A 27175-nucleotide genomic window follows, 5' to 3' on the forward strand; every position below is an offset into this window, starting at 1 on the left:
GAGCTTAGATGCACTGTTGAATTATGTCACGTCAACTGAATTATGGCAGGTTTTGGAGTTTTAAGCATTTTAAACAAGCTGCATATGTGCATAGCATGTGTTAGCCTGTAGACATGGTCACTTGTTTATGTGTCTTAGCCCTTAGAAATTCAATCACTGCTTCACACATATGCACATTGCTATCAGGCATTATAAGACTCATTTTAGTAACCCAGGGAATAAATTATTACACTGAGCCTTTGCTTATCTTTCCTTTCAGAATGGAGTTGAGGGAGTTGACCCTTGAAGTATTTTTTAGACTTGGTACTAAGCATTAAATAACAGATAAGAGTATATAGCTGAAATTGACCATGTGGTGAGCTGTGAACTTTAACTGTTTTGGCTTGTGTGTTCAGTGCATTATCATCAGTGGGGAAAGTGGTGCCGGAAAGACAGAAAGTGCCCATCTGATCGTCCAACATTTGACCTTCTTGGGAAAGGTATTTCTTAGTCTATCATGTAAAACTATGAACAAATCCTCCCAACCCAACCCCCAATTACCACTTTATTTAATTTTCAATACTTAAAGCTGTTCATGTGAATTGTCTTGCTTGAGTTAGAGATGGAGTAATCATGTATGTGAGAGTATTGAATGAAGATAATAAGATTATGACCAACACCAAGCCATTCAGTATTTTTTTAAAGAGAAAGTGCCAGATCCTGAGTGTTCAGTGCCTGTAGTTATCTACAGTGTTTATCACATATATTGTTGTTCTTTTGTACAATAACGAATGAAGATCTTGCCATGGCTATAATTTTAGAAGCTCTTATACATCATATGTTGTAAGTGATGCTGTTGTGCAAAGTGATGGGAAAATCAAGTGTGTAAGGTTAACCTTAAGTAGATAGGTTTAGTTTTTGGTGTTTTGGTACTCCGATTATATGACACCTCAGAGGCAGAACAATTGCAGGGAAAGAATAATCTGTTTTTTCCTACCTGTGGGAGAATTCCTCATCAATTTGTTGGTCCTGGTTTTGAATAAGTAGAAAGGTTAACACAGTATCTTAGTCCATACAAGTATGAGAAAGGGATGCTATGCTTCTGAAGCAAGAATTGGATTGTGGGTAAGCATTATATACTTTTAATGATCCTTCTGATCTTTTATCTGTTTCATCAAGGCAAATAACCGTGCTTTGCGTGAGAAAATTCTTCAGGTGAATCCTCTGGTTGAAGCATTTGGGAATGCCTGCACTGCCATCAATGACAACTCAAGTCGCTTTGGAAAATATCTGGAAATGATGTTTACACCCACAGGAGCCGTAATGGGGGCAAAGATTTCTGAATATCTACTTGAAAAATCAAGGGTCATAAAACAAGCTGTGTAGGTATATTAATTGTCTGTCCTTTCACATTTATATAAAGTTTAAATTCAGTTCTCCAAAATTCTTTATTTTTAAATGCTTTTGTGTCTTCTGCTAAAGCTGTGATCACTGATACAGTACTATGATAGCAAGAATAGTCAGTTTGGTTCGTTTGGAGCAGAAGCCAGAGCTGCTTCATTCTTTGGAGAAATATTGTGGTTGGCTGGGTTTTCTGTGTTTGCAGTTGCTGATCCTACACCATTAAAACAAGTGGGAGATTTGCTACCTACTTCAGTGAGCTTATGATAAGAACTTCTACTTTTACATTGTACAAGATGACACACGAATAAGCATATGTGCTTTAAATAGATATGTTTTTTTCCAGGGGAGAGAAAAATTTCCATATATTTTATTATATTTATGCTGGCCTTTATCATCAGAAGAAACTTTCTGAATATAGACTTCCTGATAAAAAGCCTCCTAGGTAACTATCACTTGCTTGTTTTAACTGCTTGTTGTAATTAGCTATTGATCAGCTCTTGCTTTCAGTATGATGCCTTAAAATCTCTTAATCCTTCTCCATCCCTTAAGGATCTTTTTTAATTCGCCCAAGCAAAGAAGAGGATGGACAATAAGGCATTATATTATTTGTATTTGTTTGAGAACTTGAACTGTTTAAAAAGAGGAGGAAAAATCAAGCTTGATACTCTGTCATACTTTCAAATCCAGACAATCACCTTATGATTTCTTACTGTAATGCTTCAGTAAGAACCCAGAAGGTGCTTTGGAGTTGTGTTTAAGTGTTTATACTTTGGGTGCGTCTGATCTGTATTGGGTATGGGGATGTGTTTGAAATGTTGTTAACGCTAAAATAGATCTTAAAAAAGAATAAGCAAAGTTAGCACAACAGAAGCAAAAACTTCTTATGAATTAGCACCAAATTATATAATTGGAAGATATTGAAATAAATGTTCTTTCTAGTTACTGAGGTACTTGCACTGAAATCACTGGAGGTTGTACTGGCATATCTGCTAGTATGGTGCTTTCTTTCTCCCACTCTATTTAGATACATAGATAATGAAACTGGAAGAGTAATGCATGATATTGTTACTAAAGATTCCTATGGAAGACAATTTGAAGCGATTCAGCATTGCTTTAGAATTATAGGATTCACTGATGAGGTAAGAGATCCAGCTGTTAAACCATTGACCTTTATAAAAAACACCTCCAGTGCTGCCTGTGCTCAGGCTGCCATATGGTTTTGTGGGTACACACATGTGCCACAGAATCTCTCTTATGACAGAAGTGAACTGTGAAAGCATAACCACACACTTGGAAGCCGAGACCAGCCTGAGGTCTCAGCTGGTACTCAGGCAAGTCCACTCACAATTATGTATCACACTCTTTTCTGTGTCAGTAGGAGCTTGCTTGAATTTGTAGAACTTGGTCTTAGAGCAAGCTACAAGCTTTAATAGCCATTCCAGTGCCTACCTTTTTCTTTCATAGCCTAAATATGATCTACATACCTAATTAGATTCTTTAAAATTGCTTCTTGTCATCTTTTACAGGAAGTGTACTCAGTGTACAGAATTCTGACTGGAATCTTAAATACTGGAAATATTGAGTTTGCTGCCATTTCTTCTCAACACCAAACAGATAAAAGTGAGGTTCCCAATCCAGAAGCCTTAGATAATGGTAAATGCATTTTAACATTGTCAGTTCGGAAATGCGATTTGACTGTATTTGTGGGAATCTCTAACTCGTGGTAACAGTTGAGCAATGCTGGTGATTTCCACTGCATAATCACAGTCATGTATCTTTTTTCCACTGTCTTTTAGCTGCTGCACTACTAAGTATTGGGTCAGAAGAACTTCAAGAGGCCCTAACCTCCCACTGTGTTGTAACACGAGGGGAGACTATTATCCGAACAAACACTGTGGACAAAGCAGCTGACGTGCGAGATGCCATGTCTAAAGCACTTTATGGCCGGCTCTTCAGCTGGATCGTAAATCGTATTAATACGCTGCTCCAGCCAGATAAAAATATATGGCAAGTTACACATCACTGAATCGTGTGTACTTACTGTGCATGTGTCTTTGAGTTCATCCGTTTGTATATTTTTGTATATTTTCGATTTACCAGAAAGGGTGCTGGGTTTATTTTGGCTAAGGCTTCAAAATGGCTTTCATGCTGTGACACTGAATTCTGTTTCCAGGACATTAACCCCAGCATTTTCAAAAAGCTGTGTGGAATTTAGCTACTGAAGTCAATGGAAATTGGGTGGTTAAACTGCTGTGCAGTTCTTTAAAAAGATGCGTCCTATGTAGTGAACATTAAAATCATACTGAAGGCTGGTAAATAATTAGAGTACACTGAAAAACTGTAGTATGTATTCACAGTCCTTTACAGTCCTTCTGCTTTTGTAAGTTAGTAATAAATACAGATCTTGGATTATTATTGTGCTGCTACTTGAGATGTAAGTGATGATTTTTTAATTTTTCCTAATTACAGAAGTGTTCACATTGTGCATCCTTATAATTTCATTGCCTGGTGCTGATCTGGCTGCTTTGGACTTTTCAAGCAGATGCAGAGATTTTTAGAAACAAGAAAACCCCTTAGGTGATAGAAAAATGCCTCTGATCCGAGATCTGTACTTGGCACTTCACTATATTATACAGACACATCCTCACCCATACTTGCAGTTCTAGTGGTGACTGTAGTATGACTATACTTGAGCTAGCACATGGGCTTTTCACAGTCCAGCTTGCAGCAGCAACAGACTTGGTAATTGTTGTTCTGACTGAGTATAGCAAAAACATAATGTTAAAGCTTGACCCCTTTTGTCCACCTGGAAGAGCAGCCAATAGATTTTATTTGGAGTCTGCCTATTGAAACCACTTGTTTTAATATGGCTGCTAAGTGTCTTGTTACTATGTACCTATGATTCTCCTGCCTTCTTCATGGAAATTTGCAAGAAGCAAGTGGGAAACAAAAGTGTTAATGATGCTGAACAAATGCACAAGTTGCCTTAGCTTCAAACACACTTTTTCTCCTCTCTTTTTTTTGCAACAGATTGGATCAATTATGCAATCTTACTTACCATTTTAACTTGATGTTGCCCATGATGAATTTTGTTTGTATTTCATATGCAGCAATGCTGAAAATGGGATGAATGTTGGGATACTAGACATATTCGGATTTGAGAACTTCGCAAGAAATTCCTTTGAACAGCTGTGCATAAATATTGCTAATGAACAGATCCAGTTTTATTTCAATCAACATATCTTTGCACTTGAGCAGGTAACTTCAACTCTGATGAGCTCTAGTTGAATCAGCCATCCTGAACCATAGATCATATTCAGGAGTACATTATAAACTATGAAGTGGGTATGTGATTTAAATGCAAGATAATGACATCTTTCAGTTGAAGTTTTGTGAACAGTGTTGCTGGGACCTATAGAGTATTGCTGGGCATCATAAGCGTCCTACTAATGATGTTGCTTTTACTGGTTCAGTATTAAATTTGTGCTGGTGACTTTGTAGATGGAATATCAGAGTGAGGGAATTGATGCTACTACAGTGGAGTATGAGGACAACCGTCCACTTCTAGATATGTTCCTCCAGAAACCTATGGGTCTCCTGTCTCTACTAGATGAAGAAAGTAGATTTCCTCAGGCAACAGACCTAACTTTAGTTGGTATGTGCAAACAAAACTCCTGGGGAATAACAAATATATTTTGAGAGGGTGGAATGACATCCTGAGTAAATTTTTACTAGCCTAGTTGTCCTGCTGAGGTTGTGCCATATCATTTGACATTTTAAGTATAATTTTCATTATGCTTCTTAATTTTTCTTTTCTTAGTGTTTTCTGGGGTTTTGTATTGCAAAAGTTACCTTACATGTTAGGTGTCAAGGGCTTATTGTCTTTCTAGTGTTACAAGGAAATAACCTGTGTTTTGTCCCTATATGTAAAGTACATTGAGCAGCATTTATCCCCATTTATTGAAAGGAAGGCTGAGAAATAGTAGAATCTTGTATCTAGGACCACCCTGTGAGCAGAATTAGTGTTGAGAGTAAAATTTAGATCTCCCAGGCTCCTAGGCCCATGTTTATCCAATTAGAAAATACTGCTTCACTCCAGATTATCTCATCATAAATAGAAAGTGTGTGCTATTTCTGGTGTGCCATCTGGCTGAATATTTCCCCTCCTTTATGCATATTTTACATATATTTTAACAAATCTTGGTGCCAACTTTAAAATGTGCAGCACATGCCATGTTTAAAACTGTTGTCTTGCTTTTATTTAATAGAGCTATGTTTTTCCCTGCAATATGAAACAGGGAGTTTCAGTTCCTTCAATGGAATGTGCAGCAGAAACTCAAACTGTTAGTCAGAGAGAAATAACGGCTGCCTGTTAAATTGCACAATATATCTACAAGACTTCTCACTCTACTAGGCTGAATTGAAAGTTAAATTTAGGTCACAGATAGAATAAGTACTATGGTTTCTTCCAGTCCTCATTTCTGTACTAAAGCTATGTGCCTCTCTGTGGGTCCTATAAATCAGTTAATACTGAATATTGAATTTAGGCTTCCACAGAGGCGCTTTCCTTGGTCCAGTGTCAATCATTCTTACTGCTGATCTGTACACAGTACAGCAGGATCCCTCAAGGAGACAGCAAAGTGGGGTATTTTGCCCTCTCCGGCTGTGCCAGACAATCATTAATTCCACCACCCTCCCACCCGCCCCCCCCCCCTTAAATTCCAAACTTAGTTCTTTTTGCTTTAAATAGAGACCTGATTAAACATTAATAGAAAGAAAAACCTAATACAATATATTAATGGGTTCTAACATTAGAAAAAAGTTTTGATAATATTTTCTGACCTACACAACATGACAAAGAATTTTATTTGTTGATTCTGGCCTCAGGTCTCTAGTTGCTTGTTCAGATGAAAAATACAATAGCAAGTTTTACAGTATCAGCACTGATTTAATTACAAAATATTAGAGAGCATACAAAATATCACAGGGCATAAAAGACATTTTTCTTACAAAATGATGTTTCTTTTCCTGTCAGCTCTTTAGAGGTAGTAATGGGAAACAGAAAGCCTCTTTAGAAGAGATTTTAGATAGAAGTCTCTTTTTCTGTAGGAGTCCAAAGGTAAATGAGAGGTGGTCCCAGCCTGAAGACATTATCATATACTTAAAACATGATGCATAGAGTTAAATGAATGGGGAAAGCAAGATAGGGTAAATACAAATAATGGGCATTTAAGCCAGCAGGATATACACACAGCTTTGAATGTACTTAATTGAAATAAACCCACTCCAACCCCATATATACATGTAAGCAAATTCATAGCAAAATGTGAGAACTCATCACACCCTCTTATTGGCCCCCTTACTTGATAGCTTTCCATGCACAAATGCACAAAACTATCCACAAACAGTGGGATTTGAAAGACAGTCTTCCCAGGCTAGTTTAGAATAAGCTGTTCCATGCAGAAGTGGCAGCTTGGAAGAAAGCACAGAGAAGCTGGCACACAGCTATTTCTGAGCAATGTGGTAATATACGTGTTTATTGTAGTTCTGGCTTCTTGAGCAGCAAACTGTCCCTAATGAGGATGAAGATTTTACTTAGTCACTCTAAGTCACTTATATCAATGTCTCTTCTCCAATGTCTAGATAAATTTGAAGATAACTTACGATGCAAATATTTTTGGAGACCAAAAGGAGTAGAACTGTCCTTTGGTATTCAGCACTATGCTGGAAAGGTAAGGTCATGTGATTTTTATTTAGTTCAAATAACAGTCGTGTAGTCATTATTTGTTATATCCAAAGTTTCTGCTTAATGTTTGTGGGTTTTTTTTCTCATTTTAAGAGACAAAATGATAAATTGTGCAGAAACATAGAATCTATGATAAAATGTTCATGTGCAGTAGTCCATTTTAGAACTTATCCTTAGGGCTCTTTCACAAGCTGTGTAGACAGTAACCATCTTTTATCCTGAAATAAATCTGACACCAGAAACACCATTACTACAATAATTTTAAAGGAGCAGCTCTCTGGAGCCAGAACACGCTATGTGATTGTTAACGCCGTGTGAATGCCACAGTAGTTCTGTGTGTGAGTGAACATAAGTATATGGATAAAATGCAATGTAAAACAACATCTGTAATAGAATTTAAAATGCTACAAAGAACACTGGAAAGGCTGGAGCTAGCTAACAGCAATATTTTCTTGTACTCCATAGCACCTAATATCTTTTGTTCTCAGCAGTTCATGTATTATTTTATATGGGGAATAAGGGACCAGTTGTTTTGCATAACATGAGTTTTGCTTGTAATTTCAGGTCCAAGTTTTTGTTTCTAAGCAAAATTGAAAGAAAATACCCATGTTTTATTTAGTTAACGATAAAGTCTCATGTTTGGCTCATTATAAGACTCCAAAATTTTAAGATATGTTCTAGTAAACTTTGTTCAGCTTTCTGGCTTGTTAAGAAGAACTGTAAAATCTCACACAAGTTTAGTAAATTCTTCCTACCCCAAGTGGCCAAGTCATGAAAATACTACTGACCAGCTGTCTATTACAGAAAAACTTTCAGTTTCTGTGTAAACTCATGGACTCCAGTGGAATTAGGTTAGAGAGGAATAGTGTTAGTGGTAAAAAACCAGGTCTAAAACACTACTGTAATTTAAAAAGATAAAAACAAGTTAAGCAAAAGTAACTGATTCTTATATGAATACATTAACCAGGCTGTAATTCCAAATAAAACCAATTAAAATAATTGAAATAAAGGAATGTTTTGTTTTCCCGCTGTCATTTTTGAACAGTGAGAAGCCTATTTTAATGGACCTAGATATGCAACTTATTCCTGTTCCTCCAACAGGTGTAGTTAGAGATCACAAGGTTGATGCAGACAACAAATAAATGATGACACCTGAGAATCATTTCTTATTTCACATGTAAATTGTCAACTTAAGCTTTAATGAGGTACCTGTTCTACTCGTCATGCGTACCCTGGTTTGATGTGAGAAAGCATAATACAAAATCATTTAAGCCATTTAACCTAATTGGATGTGCAGTGACATGCTATGAGTATAGGTGCTGTTTATAGCCAGTTCACATTCTGAAGACACTGCTGTAACTGTACCATTTTAAGTCATTTGCAGATAATTCATTGGCTTGTCAGATCCAAACTAACCGGTCTATTTAGTCATCTTGACTGTTCACATTTTAAAGAACATAGTAGGTTTTGGGTAGCTGTTTTGGCAACTTTTATGTTTCCCATGCTAGGTATTATATGATGCCAGTGCATTCCTTGAGAAGAACAGAGACACTCTTCCTGCTGACATAGTGGTGGTGTTGCGCACCTCAGAGAACAAACTTCTTCAGCAGCTGTTCTCTAGCCCATTAACAAAAACAGGTATTTTCTGCACAGCTTTGCTAACATTGCAGTCTCTTCAGCTACCTGCTCCTCTAAAACTCTTAATTGTTTCTGGACAATTTTTTTTATTTTTCTTTTTCAGCTCTGCTGTTTAAAGTTTCCTAGATATCTGAAATGTTACAGTCATATTTATTTTTAAACATGTGGACATGAATTCTAAAAAATCCAAGCAGCAAGATTCATCCCTCACCCCAGAGAACGCGAGATTATCTGACTTGCAGGGCAAGAACTCGTTCTCAGAGTAGCATGAGAATATGGGAGTTTCTTGGGTGTTAATGATCAGTCTTCAGCTGACAAAGTCTTGTGTACCGTGCCTTACAGTTCACGTGTAATGTAGAGTTGTTTTGAGGTAATACCCATCTATTTAGATGCACTGATGCAATACATAAAGTTTCTTACAAATTGTAAAGAACACATACTAATCTGCTAGAATTACTTAAAGCTATGACTTACATTAAAGTGCATAGATCTATAGCTAAATAAAGCAGCAAGATGAAGTTTGATTACTCCATGAATAGACATGAATAGATGCCAGAATACCAGTAACCTATACAAATGATGGTTTGCACTATACACGCAGACAAGCCAACAAATGTACACATCTCTCAGTACTTTCTACATTTCTAAAGTATCTTTTTCATAATAATTAAGGAAAAGTTGCAATGCTAAATAATAATCTAAATACACATTAGATAGCAAAATTCTTGTGATCTGGTATGACATATGCAAAGAGGTTCTTGTATGTTTAAGTACAATTAAGTGTACACTCTGTAGGCTTATTGTACATGGAGTGTATATGCAATTCTCTGCCTGTGCAGCAGCTCTGTCTGGGATTTCTGGACCCTCAGTAGTCTGTTCATAGCCTCTGATGATGCCTTTAACATCTCTTGAGATTTCTATGTAGAAAAAAAACATCTGGAGACAGATGTGTATTGGAGCCTTCTTTGCATAAGCAAAACTGATAAAAAAAATATCTGTTTGTATTCTATATAGGATAGATTCCTGTTGCAATGTCTCTGCTCTTTTCCTGTAATTAGAAGGCTTTGGATTACCCCCCTTCAAATTACACCTTTAGAGATCCCTGAGTGGTGAGGATCCAATGAGGTATCTGCCTCTCAGCTATGACGAACTTAGGTGAAGGGGGATATAGTTTAAGATGAAGTAGAATTGGTTTGTGCCCAAGTGGGGAACAAAGAATCTTTGTGTCTATTTCTGACATTTGAGTCCACATTAAACTGGTAAAAAAGACTCTTTTGCTCATGTTGGATAGATCAAGCAAAGCAAAAAAGAAAGCTCGCATCTGGTCAAATGTGCCTCTACACCCCTCTTTACTAGCCATTTTATACCTTGGAGCTATTGTCAACATGAAACAGATTAGATGCTCTGCCCCAGTTATCAGTCCCAATTATTGTAAATATTACACTTTTTGTTTTATCGTTATTTTTAAATCAGAATGCTGATGCTTTCATACAAACTCATCTTCCTCTGGCTTTTTAGAGATATTTTCAGTGGCAGCAGCACTGAATTTCAGTATTTGCCCAAGGTGCATAGAAGGTTCAATAAGAAGATACTTCTCATTGCAGTAATTTACAGTTACAATTTTGATGACTTTCCACTGTTTTGTTTTGCCTCTTACATTCCTTCCTTGTTTCCTATTTACATGAATGGCGTGCTTTCTGCCTCCCGTTACAGAGCATTTACCTTTCCATGAAGAGCACACAGCAAGTTGAGCATTGTCTGTATTTGTCTAGTTGGTACAGGAAATCCTGTTAAAAAAATTGTTGTGCATATGCTCCTGTGCATGGCGTTACAAGAATAGTTTAAAACCCGTATGTCATTTTTATTTTTTAAAAGTCTTTGTGATTTTGCTCTATTTTTTCCAGCTGTCTAATGTAATTGGCACTCACATCCTGTGTTGGGGCCTCTGTGTTCTAAAATCAGATTGTTGCCAGGTTTAGTTTTGGCAGCTTGCAAGATAAATGAAAGGTTTGGCTGAGAACAGAAGGTATCGCTGGCAATACCGCTTCATCTCTGCTCAGTGAAGAAAGATAATGCTATTCTCTTAACTTTCTACAAAGAGGCTTTTGTAAACAAAAGAATAGTGACTCTGTAAATGTCCCATCATACTCTGTCCTTGCCTTTTAGCCCTTTTCCCTCCACCCAACATGTGCTTCATTCCTAAGCCAACCAGAAAAAATGCAGTTTAAGATTCATAAACTTGATACAATTTTCTCCACCTTTTTGTCGACTACTAACTGATGCGAAAGTTAATAATTTACACGGAAGCCACATTGCATCTTTCCAGGTAACTCTGACTTGAAATGAGCCTTCTGCCAGTATCTCTGGTGTTTTGTTTGAAGATGAGTGACAGCACATTCTCACATCTGCTTGCAACTAGCTCTGGAATTTGCAGCGTAGGTGGTTTTTGCCAGGCAGTAATCTCAGTATGTGCGATAGTCACTAGGTGGTGCTATCCCAGAAGCAAGAAATCTGAGACTGGTAACATGGGTCTCACAATTACTGAAAATGTAGTTCTTAAACACCAGTAAGAACAAAAAGATGCCTTTCCCACCCTAAGAAGATCCTCTGTTTGAAGTATATTTATATCTGTCCTGTCTTCTGCTGTCAAAAACTGAGCAGCAGCAAGAAAATAAATATGAAAAAGACTGAATTCTTTTACTAATTTAAGATCATGTTAATCCCTGTAATTTATCAAATACACTTATCCCCTCTTAACAAATGCTTCTATTTCACAGTAGCAGACTGTGTACTTTGAAGGGCCAGAAATTAACAGCAGGACATTAATTATACATTTGTAATAGTAATTTATAGTTAAAAGAGTGCACAACTACTGATATGAGGCACCAGAACTTAAACATTCTGGCACTGGTTTTGTACTGTGTATTGCATGTTTTGTCATCTTCCAGTGGAAACTTAGGCATGTTTGGCATGTTTTGGAATCTGCACTTTCTAGGGACCTTTAACCTTAAAACTGAATGAAGATATTCTTGTTTAACCTACCAGTTCTCCCAATTGCTTCCATATTTGTCACTTTTTTCTACAGACACAGCTTCTTGTGCTGAGAATTCTGTATATTCTGGAATTAAAATAGGTTTACTCCAAATACAAGAGAGAAGTAGAGCATTTTAAAAAATGCTGCCACTACTCTGGTTGAATATGCGTGTTCCCATTCAGATGTAATGCATTCCTGTTTGACTCTAGTTTTAGTTTATCACTGTTGCAGCCAAAGCATCAGAGAGAAAAGGAATCATGTGATCTAGAAAATAGAGTCCCCTTGTAAGAGAAGAGGGCTTTAACTGGCAAAATTAAGGAGAGCCTTGTTACGTTCACTACTGGTATCAGTGAGGAGTCAGACCATTTGACTCACTGTCCTGATATTCAAGAATTTTTGCGGCATCACCTTTAAGTGGTGGTACTATGAGACTGCTTGGGCAAAGCACCACTGGAGCTTTTTGAGACTGCAGCTCCTTCTTCTGCTTTCCTCTCTCTTACCTTATGTTCCCCAGCTGACTAGATTATGCTGGTGGGACAGGGAGGTGTGCCAGAGGGGCTTCACCTCAGAAAAGCTGCAGTACATGATTATCTACTCTTGAAACACAATCTCTGCAGAGTTTTTCCCCTCCTGTGACTTGCAGACTTTTAGAGCTTTTGTCAGGGTTGCTTCCTCTGCCTTAGGTCCTCACTGGAGAGAGGGGGGAGAGTTGCCCCCCTGGAGGGAGGGAAGGGGAAATCCTCCAGCCTTCCCACCACCAGAGGAGGGATGCTGGGAAACTTCCATGTCCTAGCTCTGAGGATCTGTAGGGGCTGGGCTCGGCCGCATAGAATAAATACAGAGCTGAGTACCATTCTGCTACAGCGACATCATGTAATAATGTCTTTATTTTGTCTAAATTAAGACATTTTTAATTTATGTCTAATAATTTTGGTAGCATTGGATATTGTTCACACATTCAGAGTGAAATACTATCAATATATGATCTGTTGTTAATAAACACTCATATTTCATGGTGCCTAGATATTTGAGCATAATCTGTCAAAGAGAACTGGGATGAAAGTTTTCACAGCCTTTGCTGAAGAGTTAGGATAGTGATGTTTTAACAAGGGATATTTTTTTTCCAAAATAGGACAAAAATAGATTTTTTCAAAAACAAATTAATTCTAATTAGCGTGGCTAAAGGTCATTTGCTCTCCTCAGTATTGATTTTTAATCTGTGTTCTTTGTGCCTTTGAGTCTCCAGCCCTGTTTACAGCCCTCAGGCAAAAGTAATGATAAACAATGTATGTCTCATGTTAAAAAAAAGCAAAACCAAACCAAACAACTAATGGAGCAGGTGGTGAGAGAGAACATGAAAAAAATGTTTGGGGCTTTTGTTATGCAGACTAAAATACACAAGAATTAGGGCCTTTTGCAATATCACTTTAAAGAACTTGGTGCCAAGAGTACTGTCTCAATACTAATTTGGCTGTAACTTTGATAGCAGCTGATTCCTCATGAAGAGTCAGAAACTGACGGAAACAATTGGATTTTCTTGCATTTCAGTCCCATGAACAGATACTACTGGGCACAGAGTGAAATCTTGGCCAGTTGAAATTGTAGACGCTTTGCCATTGTTTTCAGTGTAACCCTGATTTGACCTGTCATGTTTGTCACTCCTATTGAGCACAAGCCCTTCCTCTAGCATTAAGCAGTGCCAGAAATCTAGCATGTCTCCATTTGGGTTTAGCAGATTTTTTTCTCTTCATTCCACACATCACAATAGAGCAAAAGACTCAAATACATCTTAAATTTTACTAACTTACCTTACAACAAAATATTTTTATAATGGTACTTTTGTGTTAGTATTTTCAGCTCTAAGAGGTAACTGCAGGCACTCTTAAGTCAAATGAATTGGATACAAAGCCATTGTAATTACAATTTCCTCTACTTAAAGATGAATCAGAATTTATATTTTGTAAGAATTTTGGTTGAGTTAGTGGAAGCTATATATTTTCACTTGGGACGCAGAGGCTTTCCTACTTCTAACTGGCCCATATGTTAAAAGCATATAAAAGTTAATTGTTTTTGCTTTGCTGCTAGTGTTGTGTGCAGAGAGAGGCTTTAAACCACAGCTGTGCAACGTAACAATTGTGAACTTTCCTGGGTTGCAGATGTGGGACATCAGTAAACTAAATTAAATGTAGCTTAACTGAGTTTGAGAGGTAGAGTGTTGGATTGCTTTTTATTTAGTTTTTCACTTGAGCATTTTACAGTTCAGTGTTTCTTTTTCTTCATATCCTAAGGTTTTCTGTCATAGGCCAAATGCAGCGTACAGATACTCACAAAACTTGCTAGCAGTAGGATCCAAAGCATGCCCTAAGTAGCCCTAATAATGGAATTAATTTAGAAACAGAACCATCTATCAGATCAAAGTTAAGATCTCAGTCCTGCTAAAGCTTTGTATAAGATATAACAGTTATTTAATGTTGAGAATAACTCCCTATAAAGTGTGGAATTGCTCATGGCAGTAAGAACAACAGCTGAGAAGTGTCAAGTTAGATTTATCACGTTTATGTTTGGTATAGGGTGTTGCCCAAGCAAAAGTCCACGTTTTTTAATGAGACTTCACAGATTAAATTGTACTGAAAATGGGTAAAGGGCATAGGGGTTTTTTTCTCCAAGTGCTTGCAAATTGAACCCTAAAAAAAGTGCAAGTGAGCAACTTTAAGAACAGATCTTGATGAGCTTACTGATTGGATTCATAACAGGCCGTTCTCTGTAGAACAATTCTTGATGATAATTTTTCTTTCCCTTTCTCTCAGAAGAGAGGAGATATCTTCTCAATTTTCGTGTTTCTAGCCTAACTTCTCAATTCTATAATGAACTTTATCTCACAGTAGTGAATAATAATTAATCTTAACACTTCATTGTATACTAATTAAATTCAAAGTGTGTTGATATTGAGGAAACAGAAAACGTATTATACAGAAGATGTTACTGTTTTTAATATGAACTAGTAGACTGTGGGATCTCACTGTGCAGCATATACAGAATTTAAATAGAGACATATTCAGAGAGCATTTTACAGTAGTTTTAATGAGTAGTTTACTAGGCAGTTTCTACAGGCACTATGTGCTCTAAGGTCAAACTGTCAAGGATGCTCAGTACATCATTGGAAGCATTCAGTAGCTCTCAAGATCAAATCCTAGAAGAGCAATTATTTTTAAATTTACTAGTGAGTTTGTAGAGCAGATAGGTTTATTAAATATTCAGATAACCTTACTGGTTTGAATATCCATAATGTTTTTTGGTTTGTCCTTTTCAAAGAATGTACTTATATTTCTTACTCTTTCAAAATAATTGATTTAGGGGTTAATGTATCTAAGATGAATGTAGTTGGTGGAAAACAAATCTCTGAGTCTGTGCTGGATTTGGTGTATTTGTTTCAGAGTATTTTGTACTGAGTGTGCTGTCTTACCATGATTTTGTACTTTTATCCATTTTCTTTATTCTTTTACCCAACAACAAACTGTAAAGGTCAGTACTTTACTAAACCAGCCGTATCTTTTCTCTTATTATTTGACTTTTTCTCACTTATTCTGACCTGAGGGCTTGATGTAGGAGAGTCTGTGACTGAACTGCCTGCACAGCAGGTCACAGCGTGTGTCAAAGACAGAAAATGCATTTGTGGGTACTTGTATGAACAGATACTTGTTTCATTAAATGTGGAGATACAAATATAAATGAGATTAATGTTTTGAATTACCGCATAAATAAATTATTTTGTGCTCCCTGTGATAATACATGGAACTGCTGAGATCTAGAGGAGCAAACGTTCAGCTAAGAAGCCTTTGAGACTTGATTAAATCAGTAGTCAACATCATTAATGCCTAGATTTCAAAAATGGTGATGCCTGGGACTTTCAGAAAGTTCTGTAACCATGTTTTGTCCTAAAGTAAGACTTTTAAAAGACAGCTCAGAAGACAGTCATAGTGAGGTCAGAGAAAATGTTCCTCCATGTTATTCCATGTGCTTTCAGTGACATCTTTATACCTGAATTTTTGCCACTAATTCATTGGGAACCTTCACTGGATTTAGTCAGATTTTGATCAGACTGTGTATGTATGGAGCAACTTCAGCAGCAGGTCTTAAGTGATGAAATATATATCATAAAATATTTTATACGTTGTATAAAGAGGGAACATACTCTGGAAATAGAAACAGTGGACTGGAAATCACAATTCTTGGCTTCTTCCGGGTTTCCTGTTTGTTCACTGTTCTGGTAGAAAATTTTTTTGGCCTCAGGTTAAACTGAATATGGTGAAGCTTAATTAGTGTTTGAGGACAGTCCTGAGATTGTCAGAGACAAGGTGCTAAGGTGTAAGCTACCAGAATGCTTGCTGTTGTTTCATGTTGGTGTGGGTGCATAGATAAAATACCGAGAATAACTACCCTGTTCTTCATAATCAAATTTTATTTTTCTAGATAAAGCATATATCGTTGCAGGGGGAGAATATCTTACATAACATGCACGAGAAAGGATGTCAATTACATAAAACAATGAAGGAGGCCAGAGCTGAATTAGCATGTGTGGTAACCATGCTTTCAATTGTTAGAAGTATTCTTCCACATAACTCTGGAAGAATAAATAAACTTCTTGTCTCTCCTGAATAGAAGTAATTAGAATAAAGAGATTCTGGCTACTGAAAATGAATGGAGAATGCCTCAACAATGAAGTCTTCACAGAAAATACACCTCTGTAGTTTTCTTCTAATCTGAGTTACAGATGTGGTACAGGAACCAGGGCAATCTGCTGGGGCAGTAGAAAACCTCGTGTCGATGGTGAGGTACTTTGCTGACAGCAAAGACTGCAGCATTCTGTAGTGTCTGCTGGTCCCCAGAGATTACAAGGTTTGTTGCCCCGAGGTGATTACATAAAACAGCATCAAATTGTACACTACCAAAGATGTGGATGGAAGTTGCTAAGAACTGTGTCTGAAAGAAAGTCCTGTGTCTTCTGACAATGTATAAATCATAAAAACCTGAGCCACTTCGTTCTGTAATTCAGCAGCTGGGAGACTGTCCAGATCAGGCTGCAGCTAGCCTGTCAGTCAGTCTCCAGCAAGTTAGTCAAGTCTCCAGCTAGTCAGGCTACAGACCCGACTAAAGAAAATGCTGGGCATCAAACAGTAGAAAACTCCAGCATTTTTTGTACTGTAAGTTCTAATTGCTTTTTACAAACAGTTTTTCATTTTTTTCATTTTTCTCTAGATGCAGATAGTTAGCTCTCAGCTGTACTTAGTGTGCTACTCCTATCATTAGTTCTGTGTTTGGACTAATGCTTCCCAACCTATGCCCACTGGGCTGTGGACAGATAGTTTGTCCAGCAGGCAATCCACTCCCCCTCTGCTGCCCTCTTTTCCAGAACCATGTGACCCTCCCTTGTCCTGAGCCTGGTAACCTGTCTGTCAACAGGATCAGGCTATAGCATATATGCTTTGCCTGCTGTCTGTAACTTTGGTTACGTCATGGGACTATGATGTTCTGAGAATCACGTAAGGTTTGCTTGTGTATCCTCTGATCACATATGTGCCTGTGATATTTCAGGAAATATCTGCATTTCAGTGAACACGCTCCCAATTGAGTAGATGGCTACATGTCTGGTTGAATTTAGCTGGAAAATCGGGCACGTTGCCTGAAGTAGCCATTAATAGTCAAGGTGGTGTTTTTAAAATATCTTGGGCACTACCACTAACTTTCTATACACCATAATCTGTTCTTTACTAGGTAAGGGTAAAAAATAAGACCTTTCTTACTGAGATCATACATTTACATATCTGAGAATATAGTAGGCAGTTTGGCCTTCATTTCATCTCAGCAGCTGTCAGTGTCTTTCTTCCCTTGCATTCTACAAGAAGTCTACTAACCTACTGTGTTAAAACAGTATTTAAACACAGCCACAATGATGCTTATAAGCAAAGTTTAATTGTTGCTGTGAGCATCATAGTGTGTATTTGCCAGTGTGTGCCTTACTAATGTGGAAAGTGACCACTGAATTGCTGCAATGTGTGCAGTAGAAAGCATAGCAGCACTGAATTTACACTCAGGTTCTCCAGTCACAGTCTAGCAATGTAAAGCTTTTAAGTATTTGTAAATATGATCTGCGTCCACTTCATGCTAATAAGACTGAAGAAACCTTTAGTCTAATTGAGGATCAGGAACAGAATTTGTCACTTCACTATGGCATGGATTTTTCATTTCAAATGATCTGGGGCAAAAAGTGCATCTTTTTTGATTCTGAAACAATTACTCATAATTAGGTTATTCCCAGGTGGGCCTCACTGTTACTAAGGCTTTTGTGGTTATCAGATTCTGTTTTGTAATATGGATCTGATTTTGGAAATACTATTTCTCATTTTTTTTTATTTACTTATTCTGAATAGGAAATTATTGTCTTTTCAGAATAAGCAGCAGTGGAAATGTGTCTATATTGATAGTTGCATTCTACAGACAGTATTTTTGTAAATATATTCTTATGTAGAATGTGTTGTATATGAGAAAATTGGATTTGTGGCTTTTTATTATACAAGATTAGCTTAAATGACTTCAGTGACCCAAAAGAATAGAGTTTTGATAGTCAGTGACCAGATTCAAATTAGTACCCAGTAAAAAAGTACATGTATTCATTTATAGTCGAGCTAAGAGAAGCTTAGTCTTACAGTAGCAGAAGACGAAAATGCATTATGGAGATAAGCAGTTGACTTCCTTAGGCTAGATAAAATATACTGAAAGGAAAGACAGAGAAGAATCTGTGTATGTCAAAGACATTGTCTGACTCTGTACCTCTTCTGGAGTGCAAGTGCTTAGCTGTAATTAGAAGTTGTGTCAATGAAATCTGAATGCATTGTCGCATTTCTGACCATATTATACTGTATCTACATGGTGTTTCAAGTAACCCCTCTCTATCTGAACCAGAAGCATGAAAGAAATTAATAAAACATATGAGGACAAGGAAAGAGCTTGTACTGTGCCCTCTATATGATAGTAATATCCCTGCTACAGCTGTATAGTAAGGTGACATTGTCATTAGGCTTTTTCTCTCTAAGTCATTTGCACTTCGCAAACTAAATGTTGTATCAAAGCTTGATGTAATTCTTACCTGGCATGTTCTTACTTTGGGAGGAGTGATCTATTGCAAGCATAACCAAACTGAGGTTATAAATACAGTGCTAATATTACCAATATTTACTTGTTACTACTGTTACTACTTATAGAACCCATCACCTAAGAATCGTGAAGCACTGCCAAACCTTAAATAACATCAGAACATCCAGCCAGAGAGTGTACTTTTCCTAATTAGCATGGAAAGTCAATAGCTGGGCAAATCATTAATTCAGCCAGATCATACAGGAAGTACCAGGGATGCAAGTGAGAAGCCGGAAATGCTGACTAGTCTTTCTGAGATCTAGAAAGCACTTCTGAAGTCCAACCTGAAAAAAGAAAACCCATTTCTTCTTTCTGTGCTGTGTAAATGCTTGAAATACTTTCAAAACTTCTCCAGCTTGGCTTTGCATAATAGAAGAGATACAGTACTTTGACAGTATGGTCTTACTCACCTAGCTGAAATGAGGCATCAGTGAAGAATGTTTGCAGAGATGTGAGATCTCCTGTACAGCTTTAAGACAAAAGCATTTTTGCTGAGCACTGGCACAGTGAGCGTAGCCAGTGAGTGCATAGATTTTTGTGCTGTACTTCTCTTTCTGTTGGAAGTTCTCAGAGCATTTCACAAACTTCAGTGACTGAAACGTCTCCAAGCATTAATGACATTCCTAACTTCATTGAATAGGGGGGGAAAAAGAGAAACATTGGGGCTGACTGACTCCCCCACTGACACAAATGAATCCCAGAGACCTTAGTCTCTGATCCAGCAGACGCATAGGTAGGAGCCTTAATTTTTCAGATGAGCAGTCCTGTTGAACTTAAAAGGAAATGCATTTGAATAAAATTAAACATGTGCATGGTTAAAAGATTAATAATCCTAATTTTAACCATTAACTTTTCTCCCCTCCCTCGTGAATGCCTTTTTTTAAAAAATGTATTTTTTGTCAAGGGTTTTAAATTGTTTAATTGGTCCATTTTATGAAGTTGGATTTAATATAGGTTGTATTTTCTTTAAGTCTACATGGATGTCATTTGTATTTTCTCTAAAGTGTTGACCATATAATAGGTGTGAAGCTAGACTTCTAAAAGGCACAGTGTAGTCTTTTAACCTTTAACCAGTTTAACCTCTCAGGGAACCCATGGCAGTTTTAACTGGCTATGTTACTATCTAAAAACGTTTGTTCTTCAAATATTGATGTTCTTCTCAAAGTAGAATAACATTTAATTATTTTTGGTGTGTAAAGTAATAAACAACCTTGTAAATGAAAATCGAATGTAGGGACAGGTACCAAATGTTTACTGATGATAAACACCATGCTAATTCTTTCTTTTTTTTAAGTAGGAACTGACCACTTCAGGGTTTTTTTTGTTTGCAAAGTCATTAAAGATTTTTGATTAATAAAAAGGTTTATTTGTTTGCTTGGTGTGCTAGATCAGAAAAGTTAAGTTTAGTTCTAGTTTTGCATGAGGAACTAAGGGAGAGCTCAGGGTTATTAATTATGAACCTTAGAAACCTGATGACAGTGGTGAGTGTGGTGAACCTTGACCAACTGTCTTATCATTCTAAATTTTATTTGGTCATTAGCCTTTTTACAAGTTGTTTTAAAATGCAGCAAAATTTTATTAATTTTAAACAATTTGCTTCAAATTTGCTGCATCTCCCAACAACCCTCTTTTATCCCATGTTGTGTCATCAGTTCTCTAGTGCAAGGTTTTCAAGCTTTAGACTTGCTAATCTGAAGCCTAGCCAAAAACAACCTTTCCAAGGCTGTCTACTTTGGCCAAAAAAGGCACCGAAAACTAATTTCTAACATACAAAAATATCAGAATTACAGCTAAGAGAAAAATAAATTCACCAACTACTTGCTCATTGACGTAATTGCTATTAAACTTAGAGACATAAATGTATATACCATATGTACCATGTGTGTATATAGATACGCAAGATTTTCAAAACAGAGTTGCAGTTCTCATTATCCTATACAGTATAGCCTAAAGCAGTTTCCAAAAATGTGGACATACCTTGCGTTCTGCACTGTGGTTTAGACTGTCAGGTAGCATACTCTGTTAGATCTGGAAAGGAAGTGCCAGTTTTGCAGCATTGTATCAATCCTAATGTCAGCAGCTTAAAAGAGAAATACTCTTTAAAATGAATACAGAATGTTTGAACCGCTCCAAAGAACATCACTGGTGTGGTTGAGTGCTGGCCCCCAGATTGTTTTCAGGGGATTGGTATTTTTCTTGTCGGAGGAAAGTAAGAGAAAAAGTTCCTTTCGGTGTTACGTGGACACTGGGTTTGCTCTGCTCCTTTATGGAATAATTACCAGCGATTAAGTGTTCTTGGGTTTTGTTTTTCCCATCCAGCCTCCCTAACAGTTATGCAATATATAGTTTAGGAAAACTCTGAAGACTGTTTAGAGTTACTGCCTTTCCGTAAAGCAAAGGGCTAAACACTGGGGTTGATGCAAACAAGGCACTTAGCATCTGAAAGAAGTGTTAACACTTTATTTACATTTAAATTAAAATGGACACTTATTTATGTGTTCTGGTTCTGAAAGGTGTGTGGTACATCTGCAGAGGCCTATTGTTTATTCATGCTGTAAATCCTTTGAAATGTGTTAAAATGCTTCCCACTCATTATAAAAATCCTGCCACCCATGGATTAGGGCTTTGATGTCACCAATCCTGCTTCAAAGGGTTCTTTCAATGCTATTAATCACAGTTTAGCCTCTGAAGATATAGCCAGAGAAAACATTTGGACATCTTGTGCTAGACTTGCTAAAACTTTGAAATATACAGAGTGTCTTGCATATGCACGGTCCTGTATCACTTCCTCTCTCTTCTCTGAGCCTTTATTTTGAAAAGCTATTTTGTGATGACTTTGGCTTTCTGCAAGTACAGAGGAAAAAGTTTAGGACACGTCATACTGTACATTTAAAAAAAGGCACTGGTCTTTCAGTTGACACCACAATATGTTTTTGCCTGAGGAATTGAGTCAGTCTTTAAAAACCCCAAGGGACAATAAGATTGGGGATTAACAGGCCTGTATGTCAAAAGGTCAAAAAAAGATACCGTCTTATCATTTTCTCATCTCTTAAATTAGTTTGTGAGCTTAAAATGCTGTCTAAACACTTCAGGATCCACAGGATTTCATAGAAACAAGACTGTTTCTGCTGTCTTTTTCTCTTTCAAATCTCTCAATGAGTCACAGAGAAATTGATTACTAGCGATTGAGCTGTATGCCTTTGTGCTGTCCTTGTTTTCATCAGCTCAGTAGCTAAGGTCAGTGACATACCACCTTATCACTGACTTTTTCCTCCCTTTTAAATCAACACTGCGCTCTGTTATGCCTGTGCTGAATGCTCTGCAGGCACAATTGGTAATGACTGGGGTGTGGAAGAAGTGTGGTGGTGTCTACTATTTTTAGTACTACTATACAAACTGATTTCCCACCATACAAATTTTTCCCTGCTAAGCTTCTTGAACAGTCTTTTCAGTATGTATTTCTTTCTGTTCGAACAGGTAATTTGGCACAAGCAAGAGCCAGAGTGACAGCAGCATCTAGGTCTTTGCCTCCACAGCTTAGTGCTGGTCGTATCAAGGTTAGTAGTGTTCCCTTTGAAGACAGGCAATTGTTCATAAAATATTACAGTGAGACTATGGACACGATGCATAGCTGGTGTAGGTATATAGTGAGGTTCTCAACAAATGAAAGTCTGCCTTAATATCAGAAAACATGCACCTCAGCTGGTAGCAACATTTCCAGTTTTATTAAAGACTCTATTGCAGAGTCCAGTGAAGAATCAATTTACTACTGATAATCTTTAAACTTTTGAAGTGAAATCTCAGTTACATTGATATTGATCACAATATTCCTCTTTATTTCAATGGGGTCAAAGTTTTCCTCTGGTAATTTTGGCCCTAGAAAGAGATCTAATTAGGTAAAATTTGAATAGTGTATTTAACAGTACGAAAGACAAAATTTTTTAAAAATGCAGTCCTTTTTTGTTCAACTTGCAAGTGAAAAACCAGGAGATGTTTGTGACTGATAGATGACCAGAAAAGAACAACTTGGCAAAACCACTCTGCTTTAAAAAGAACTGTAATTTAAATGCTGCTGAATTTTGCCATAAAAGTATGTGGCATTAATTGCAAAGGAATGGGATAATTTTATGGCAGTTAATAGGATGTATTGCCAACTGAGTACACTGAATTTGTGAGGAAAACTCTTGTGCCTCAAGGTGATAGCATGTACCTGATTCCTAAGTAGTACTGTTAGAATTAGTTTACTTAAAGGGGGGGGGGGGCGGGGAGTTGCCTCCAAAGCAAGCAATAATAATTATTAAAAACAAATGTAACAGCAACTGTTCAAAAGTCTACAGAATTTTGTTATGTGTTTTCTATTTATTTTCATTCTTTCTTGTTATTAGAAGCTCATGCTCAGATGCTGATAAAGTAATTCATGTCACCCAACCATCTATATCCTTCACTATACTTGCAAATACAGGTGTGGATTTCAAAGATGTATTTCCTCTCTGGTATAAACACTTCCAGTGCTGAAGGACAAATAATGGCCTTTCCAGTTTTCTTGTGTTATACACACATTGTCTTCCATATCCAGCTATATTCCACGTAAGCTTTCTAAGCACGCATTTTGATACAGCTGGAATGGAATACAGCAATTCTCTTTTAATAAACACAATCAGTTACTAAGTAGTGTTTAAGTGGTTTTTATTTACCCCTCAAATTTTTAAAGCAGGAGCTAAAAAACATGCCTAAGTGCAGTACTATTCAGAAAATTTTAATTGAAATGGGTTTTAGCTGAAAAAAAGTCTTTATTATAATTTCAGAAAACTTCGTATAATCATAACAACTTTGGGGAAAAGGATTTTAAATTGCTAATTACAATTTATTAAAAAATCCAAACATCATAATTTTGTTTGGAAGTCTGGAAATTTTCATTTATTGTTTAATTTATGAGCTTTTTTTCTCAATGTATTTTTTTGGTTTTACAGCATTTTGTACCATGCCAGCAGCAGGTGTGGTCAATATGTGAAAGTAATAATTTCCAGTGACTTCATAAGGTGACATGATGTCATATATCATTCTTTCAATATTGTTTCAAAACTATTATAAGCAATACATTTTAGTGACAGAACAGTTTGTGTTTTGTAGGTTTTCCACTTCATTTTTAAACATATAAACGTATATTGTACATCACTACTACTGTCATGTAAAAATGTGACTTAACAGTTGAAATATTCTTCATTTTAGTTTAAAAAGACTAGCTAGTGATTTAAAACATAAGATTATATCATGACATTCTTATTATGTTCTATCATTTTCTACCAAGCCAACAGTGATAAAGCCTATTGCCTTTTGTACATGCAATTATTGCCCTACCGTAAAACCAGAGGCAAACTTATAAACATTCTTACAGGAAAATCTCCCTAGTTTCAGGGTCTATCAGAATTTTTCTAATGGAAACTTCAAATGTTTCTTGTCAAAAAGGTTTGGAAATTGATCCTAGTCCTTACAGATTGCACAGATCTGAATTTACAACTCACTTCCATAGGAAAAATGGAAAACTTCATGATACTGGTTTTGCCCTGATTTTCTGAGAAAAAGTGTATTACATCTCCTCTGTGAATGTTTCTGACCATCTGTCTTTTTGTGTGCTGGTTCCCTTCCCCCCCAAAAAACCCAAAACAAAACAAAACAAAATCCTTTTGAACACAGCAGGTTGTAGTAAACCATATTTGACATAGTGGCAGTCTCAAAGATCATAAGGTTCTACAGGTTTGGTGAAAATAAGCAGCTGTGAAAAGAGATGCTTGCAGTGTCCTACTGCCCAAAAGGTAGAGCATAAGCTTGCCCTTTATTGGACAGCAGATATTCCAGATATGACAGAGAACTTGAGTGCTGGACCTCCAACAACAGTATCACTAAGAGTCCGTGCTTTTCTAGACAGACAAGAATCCAATTTGCAAGCTCAAATGCATGGGCATTTGGGCTTCAATGCAGTCCTCAAACTATTTGCTTTTGCTCTTTATTTGGTATTCTTTATGGTTAAATTGTCTGTCTTGTAAAATTAAATATTACCAGTTGTTCTGAATTTACTGTCAGTATTCACTGGTATGGTTTTGTCTTCCACCTGACCTTTACTAGAGATTTAGATATCGATTCTTAAAAAGCAATTGTTTTGCAAAGATAGCTTTGAAACATTCCCATATCCTTTTCCATGGACATGCCTGCTGTTCTGGTTAGGTCATTGATGCTCACTTTGTCAGGTGACATCTTAAGATTTTTGATGCTATCTATGCTGATAAGGCATTTTTCCTAGGATATACTACAGAGTTTTCTGTTAACATCCTTAAAACTGAAATCAAACGGCATCCTTTTTTCCCCCTCATGTTAGTTTGAGATGTGCACTAATGCATGTACACCACTCTGGGCTAGAACATCACAGATTACAAAAATATACTGAAATTTTTACGGTCAACCTTATGGAAATCTGTCTCCCTTTGCACCATCTGTATTCTGAATTTTGTCTTCACAAGTTTTCTTTTGATTTCTTCCCCAACACAAAATCCATTTTCTTGATCTATTACTACTTAGTTTTTCATTTCCTTTATATTTTGCATGCAGTCTCCAAAATACCTCCTGAAGGTAAGAGACACATTTGCTTTATTGAGAACTGTGATCTTTCAGCAATTACTTTTAGTGTTCAGAGTAGTGGTCTTAAGTCAGTGAGTGTTGGAAATGATCGTGTGGACCAAAGTCCAGGAAGTGTAGCACAGGTGCTGACAAGAGCATTATCTGGTTTATACAAATGCCACCTGGTCAGAGCAGATGGTAAACTGCCACAAAGCAAGTGAATGCTAAAATGTTGCTAATGCTCCATGCAAACAGGATGTTGGTTGATTTTCTTTAATTTTGTTGAGCTGTAATACAGCAACACAATCTGCTTGTGATTGGTAACCATGGTTATACTCATTCATAAATTCTGGTTTCATTTTGATAAGAACAGCTGTACTGACAATATAACTAAAATATACAAGGAGCAATATGTTTGCTGTCCATGTATACCCTCTAAAAATAACTCATCTGAAATGCTGAAAAGGCGGTATTTGAAGCTATGGCAATTCAGCAGAGTGAGATTGCTGAAATTCTTGGCATCAAAATGGCAATTTAAAGTAATTAATAGTAACCACAGCAGCTGAAAGGAAAAGACACATTCTGAGATTACCTACTTTGTTTACCACTTGTTATCCAACAACATTTTTTCCATACACGAGCAAAATGAGACAGCTCAATTTACTTCCTGGGCCTGGAGTTCATTGTAGTGGTGATAAGAGGAACGCTTTTTGGAAATCGGTTCATAAGGTATTGCATCTTGACAGCTGCCTGGCCTTCCTACTTCTGATAAAGTACTCTGAAGTACTCACGCCTGAAGGAATGACCCTAACAAAACCTGAACCTAGCTTTTATGGGTGAGTTGCGGTGGGTCTGCAGTGTTCCTGGGACAGCTCTAACAGCTGAGTTTTGTCTTCCAGGTTGACACAATGGAGGTTATGCGACACCCTGAGGAAACAACTAACATGAAGCGGCAAACTATGGCTTCCTATTTTAGGGTACAAAAGTTAAATTGTAAACAACATTTTGATGATAAGAGCAATAGATATGTGTAAAATATTAGTGGGATTGTGAGATCAAGGAGAATAATAAGAGAATTCTTTCACTCTGTGTGAGACCTTTGTAGACTCATAAATTTTCTTTTGCTTTTTCTTTTTGTTTCCTCATACTTGCACTTTTATAATTTTGCGGAGTACATTTATAACAGACTATTTCCATCTAAAATGCTGGATGACTAGAGCAGGCCTCTTTGAGGACAGAAAACTGATTTTGTGTAAATAAAGTAGCTGTCATTCATTACTAAAGCCTTCATATTTTTTCACCAGCTTAGGCATACCTACTTTTAAAGATAAAGATTTGTCATTTGTGCTAATAAGTAAAAACAATCCATCTTTTGGGAGTACTGTTGTAAATCGTATGCATTACCATTTTATCAGTACTAATCCTGACTAGGGCAATGCGTATTCTGCATGTATGTTTAAATCAAACAGGTATGGAAAAGACATTGGGAATATTGACTGGAAGGTTAAGAGTCAGGAAACACACATGCCAATCCAAGGCTGTTGGTTAATGTTTTTTTCTTGCAGCCATTG

General features: G+C 36.9%; 1 protein-coding gene across 11 annotated transcripts in view; it reads left to right on the top strand.

Moving 5' to 3' along the window:
* MYO3B (myosin IIIB) overlaps positions 1-27175 on the top strand; it is a 207507-nt gene that overhangs the window by 104247 nt on the left and 76085 nt on the right. For 5 of the 11 annotated variants that reach the window (XR_005105902.1, XM_037398436.1, XM_037398438.1 and 2 more), the window contains 13 exons: positions 396-479; positions 1159-1361; positions 1727-1825; positions 2408-2522; positions 2910-3036; positions 3180-3390; positions 4494-4641; positions 4885-5038; positions 7027-7115; positions 8638-8767; positions 22470-22549; positions 25596-25616; positions 26504-26581. Coding sequence is in view for 7 of the 11 variants with exons in the window: in XM_037398436.1 (XP_037254333.1) it covers positions 396-479; positions 1159-1361; positions 1727-1825; positions 2408-2522; positions 2910-3036; positions 3180-3390; positions 4494-4641; positions 4885-5038; positions 7027-7115; positions 8638-8767; positions 22470-22549; positions 25596-25616; positions 26504-26581 (1539 nt within the window). In the remaining 4 variants the exon portion in view is untranslated. Of the gene's footprint in view, positions 1-395; positions 480-1158; positions 1366-1726; positions 1826-2407; positions 2523-2909; positions 3037-3179; positions 3391-4493; positions 4642-4884; positions 5039-7026; positions 7116-8637; positions 8768-22469; positions 22550-25595; positions 25617-26503; positions 26582-27175 lie in introns of those variants that run through there. The other 6 variants (XR_005105903.1, XM_037398440.1, XR_005105904.1 and 3 more) reach the window with 6 other exon arrangements.

Source organism: Falco rusticolus, chromosome 8 (genome assembly GCF_015220075.1).
Source record: "Falco rusticolus isolate bFalRus1 chromosome 8, bFalRus1.pri, whole genome shotgun sequence".
Classification (NCBI taxonomy): domain Eukaryota; kingdom Metazoa; phylum Chordata; class Aves; order Falconiformes; family Falconidae; genus Falco; species Falco rusticolus.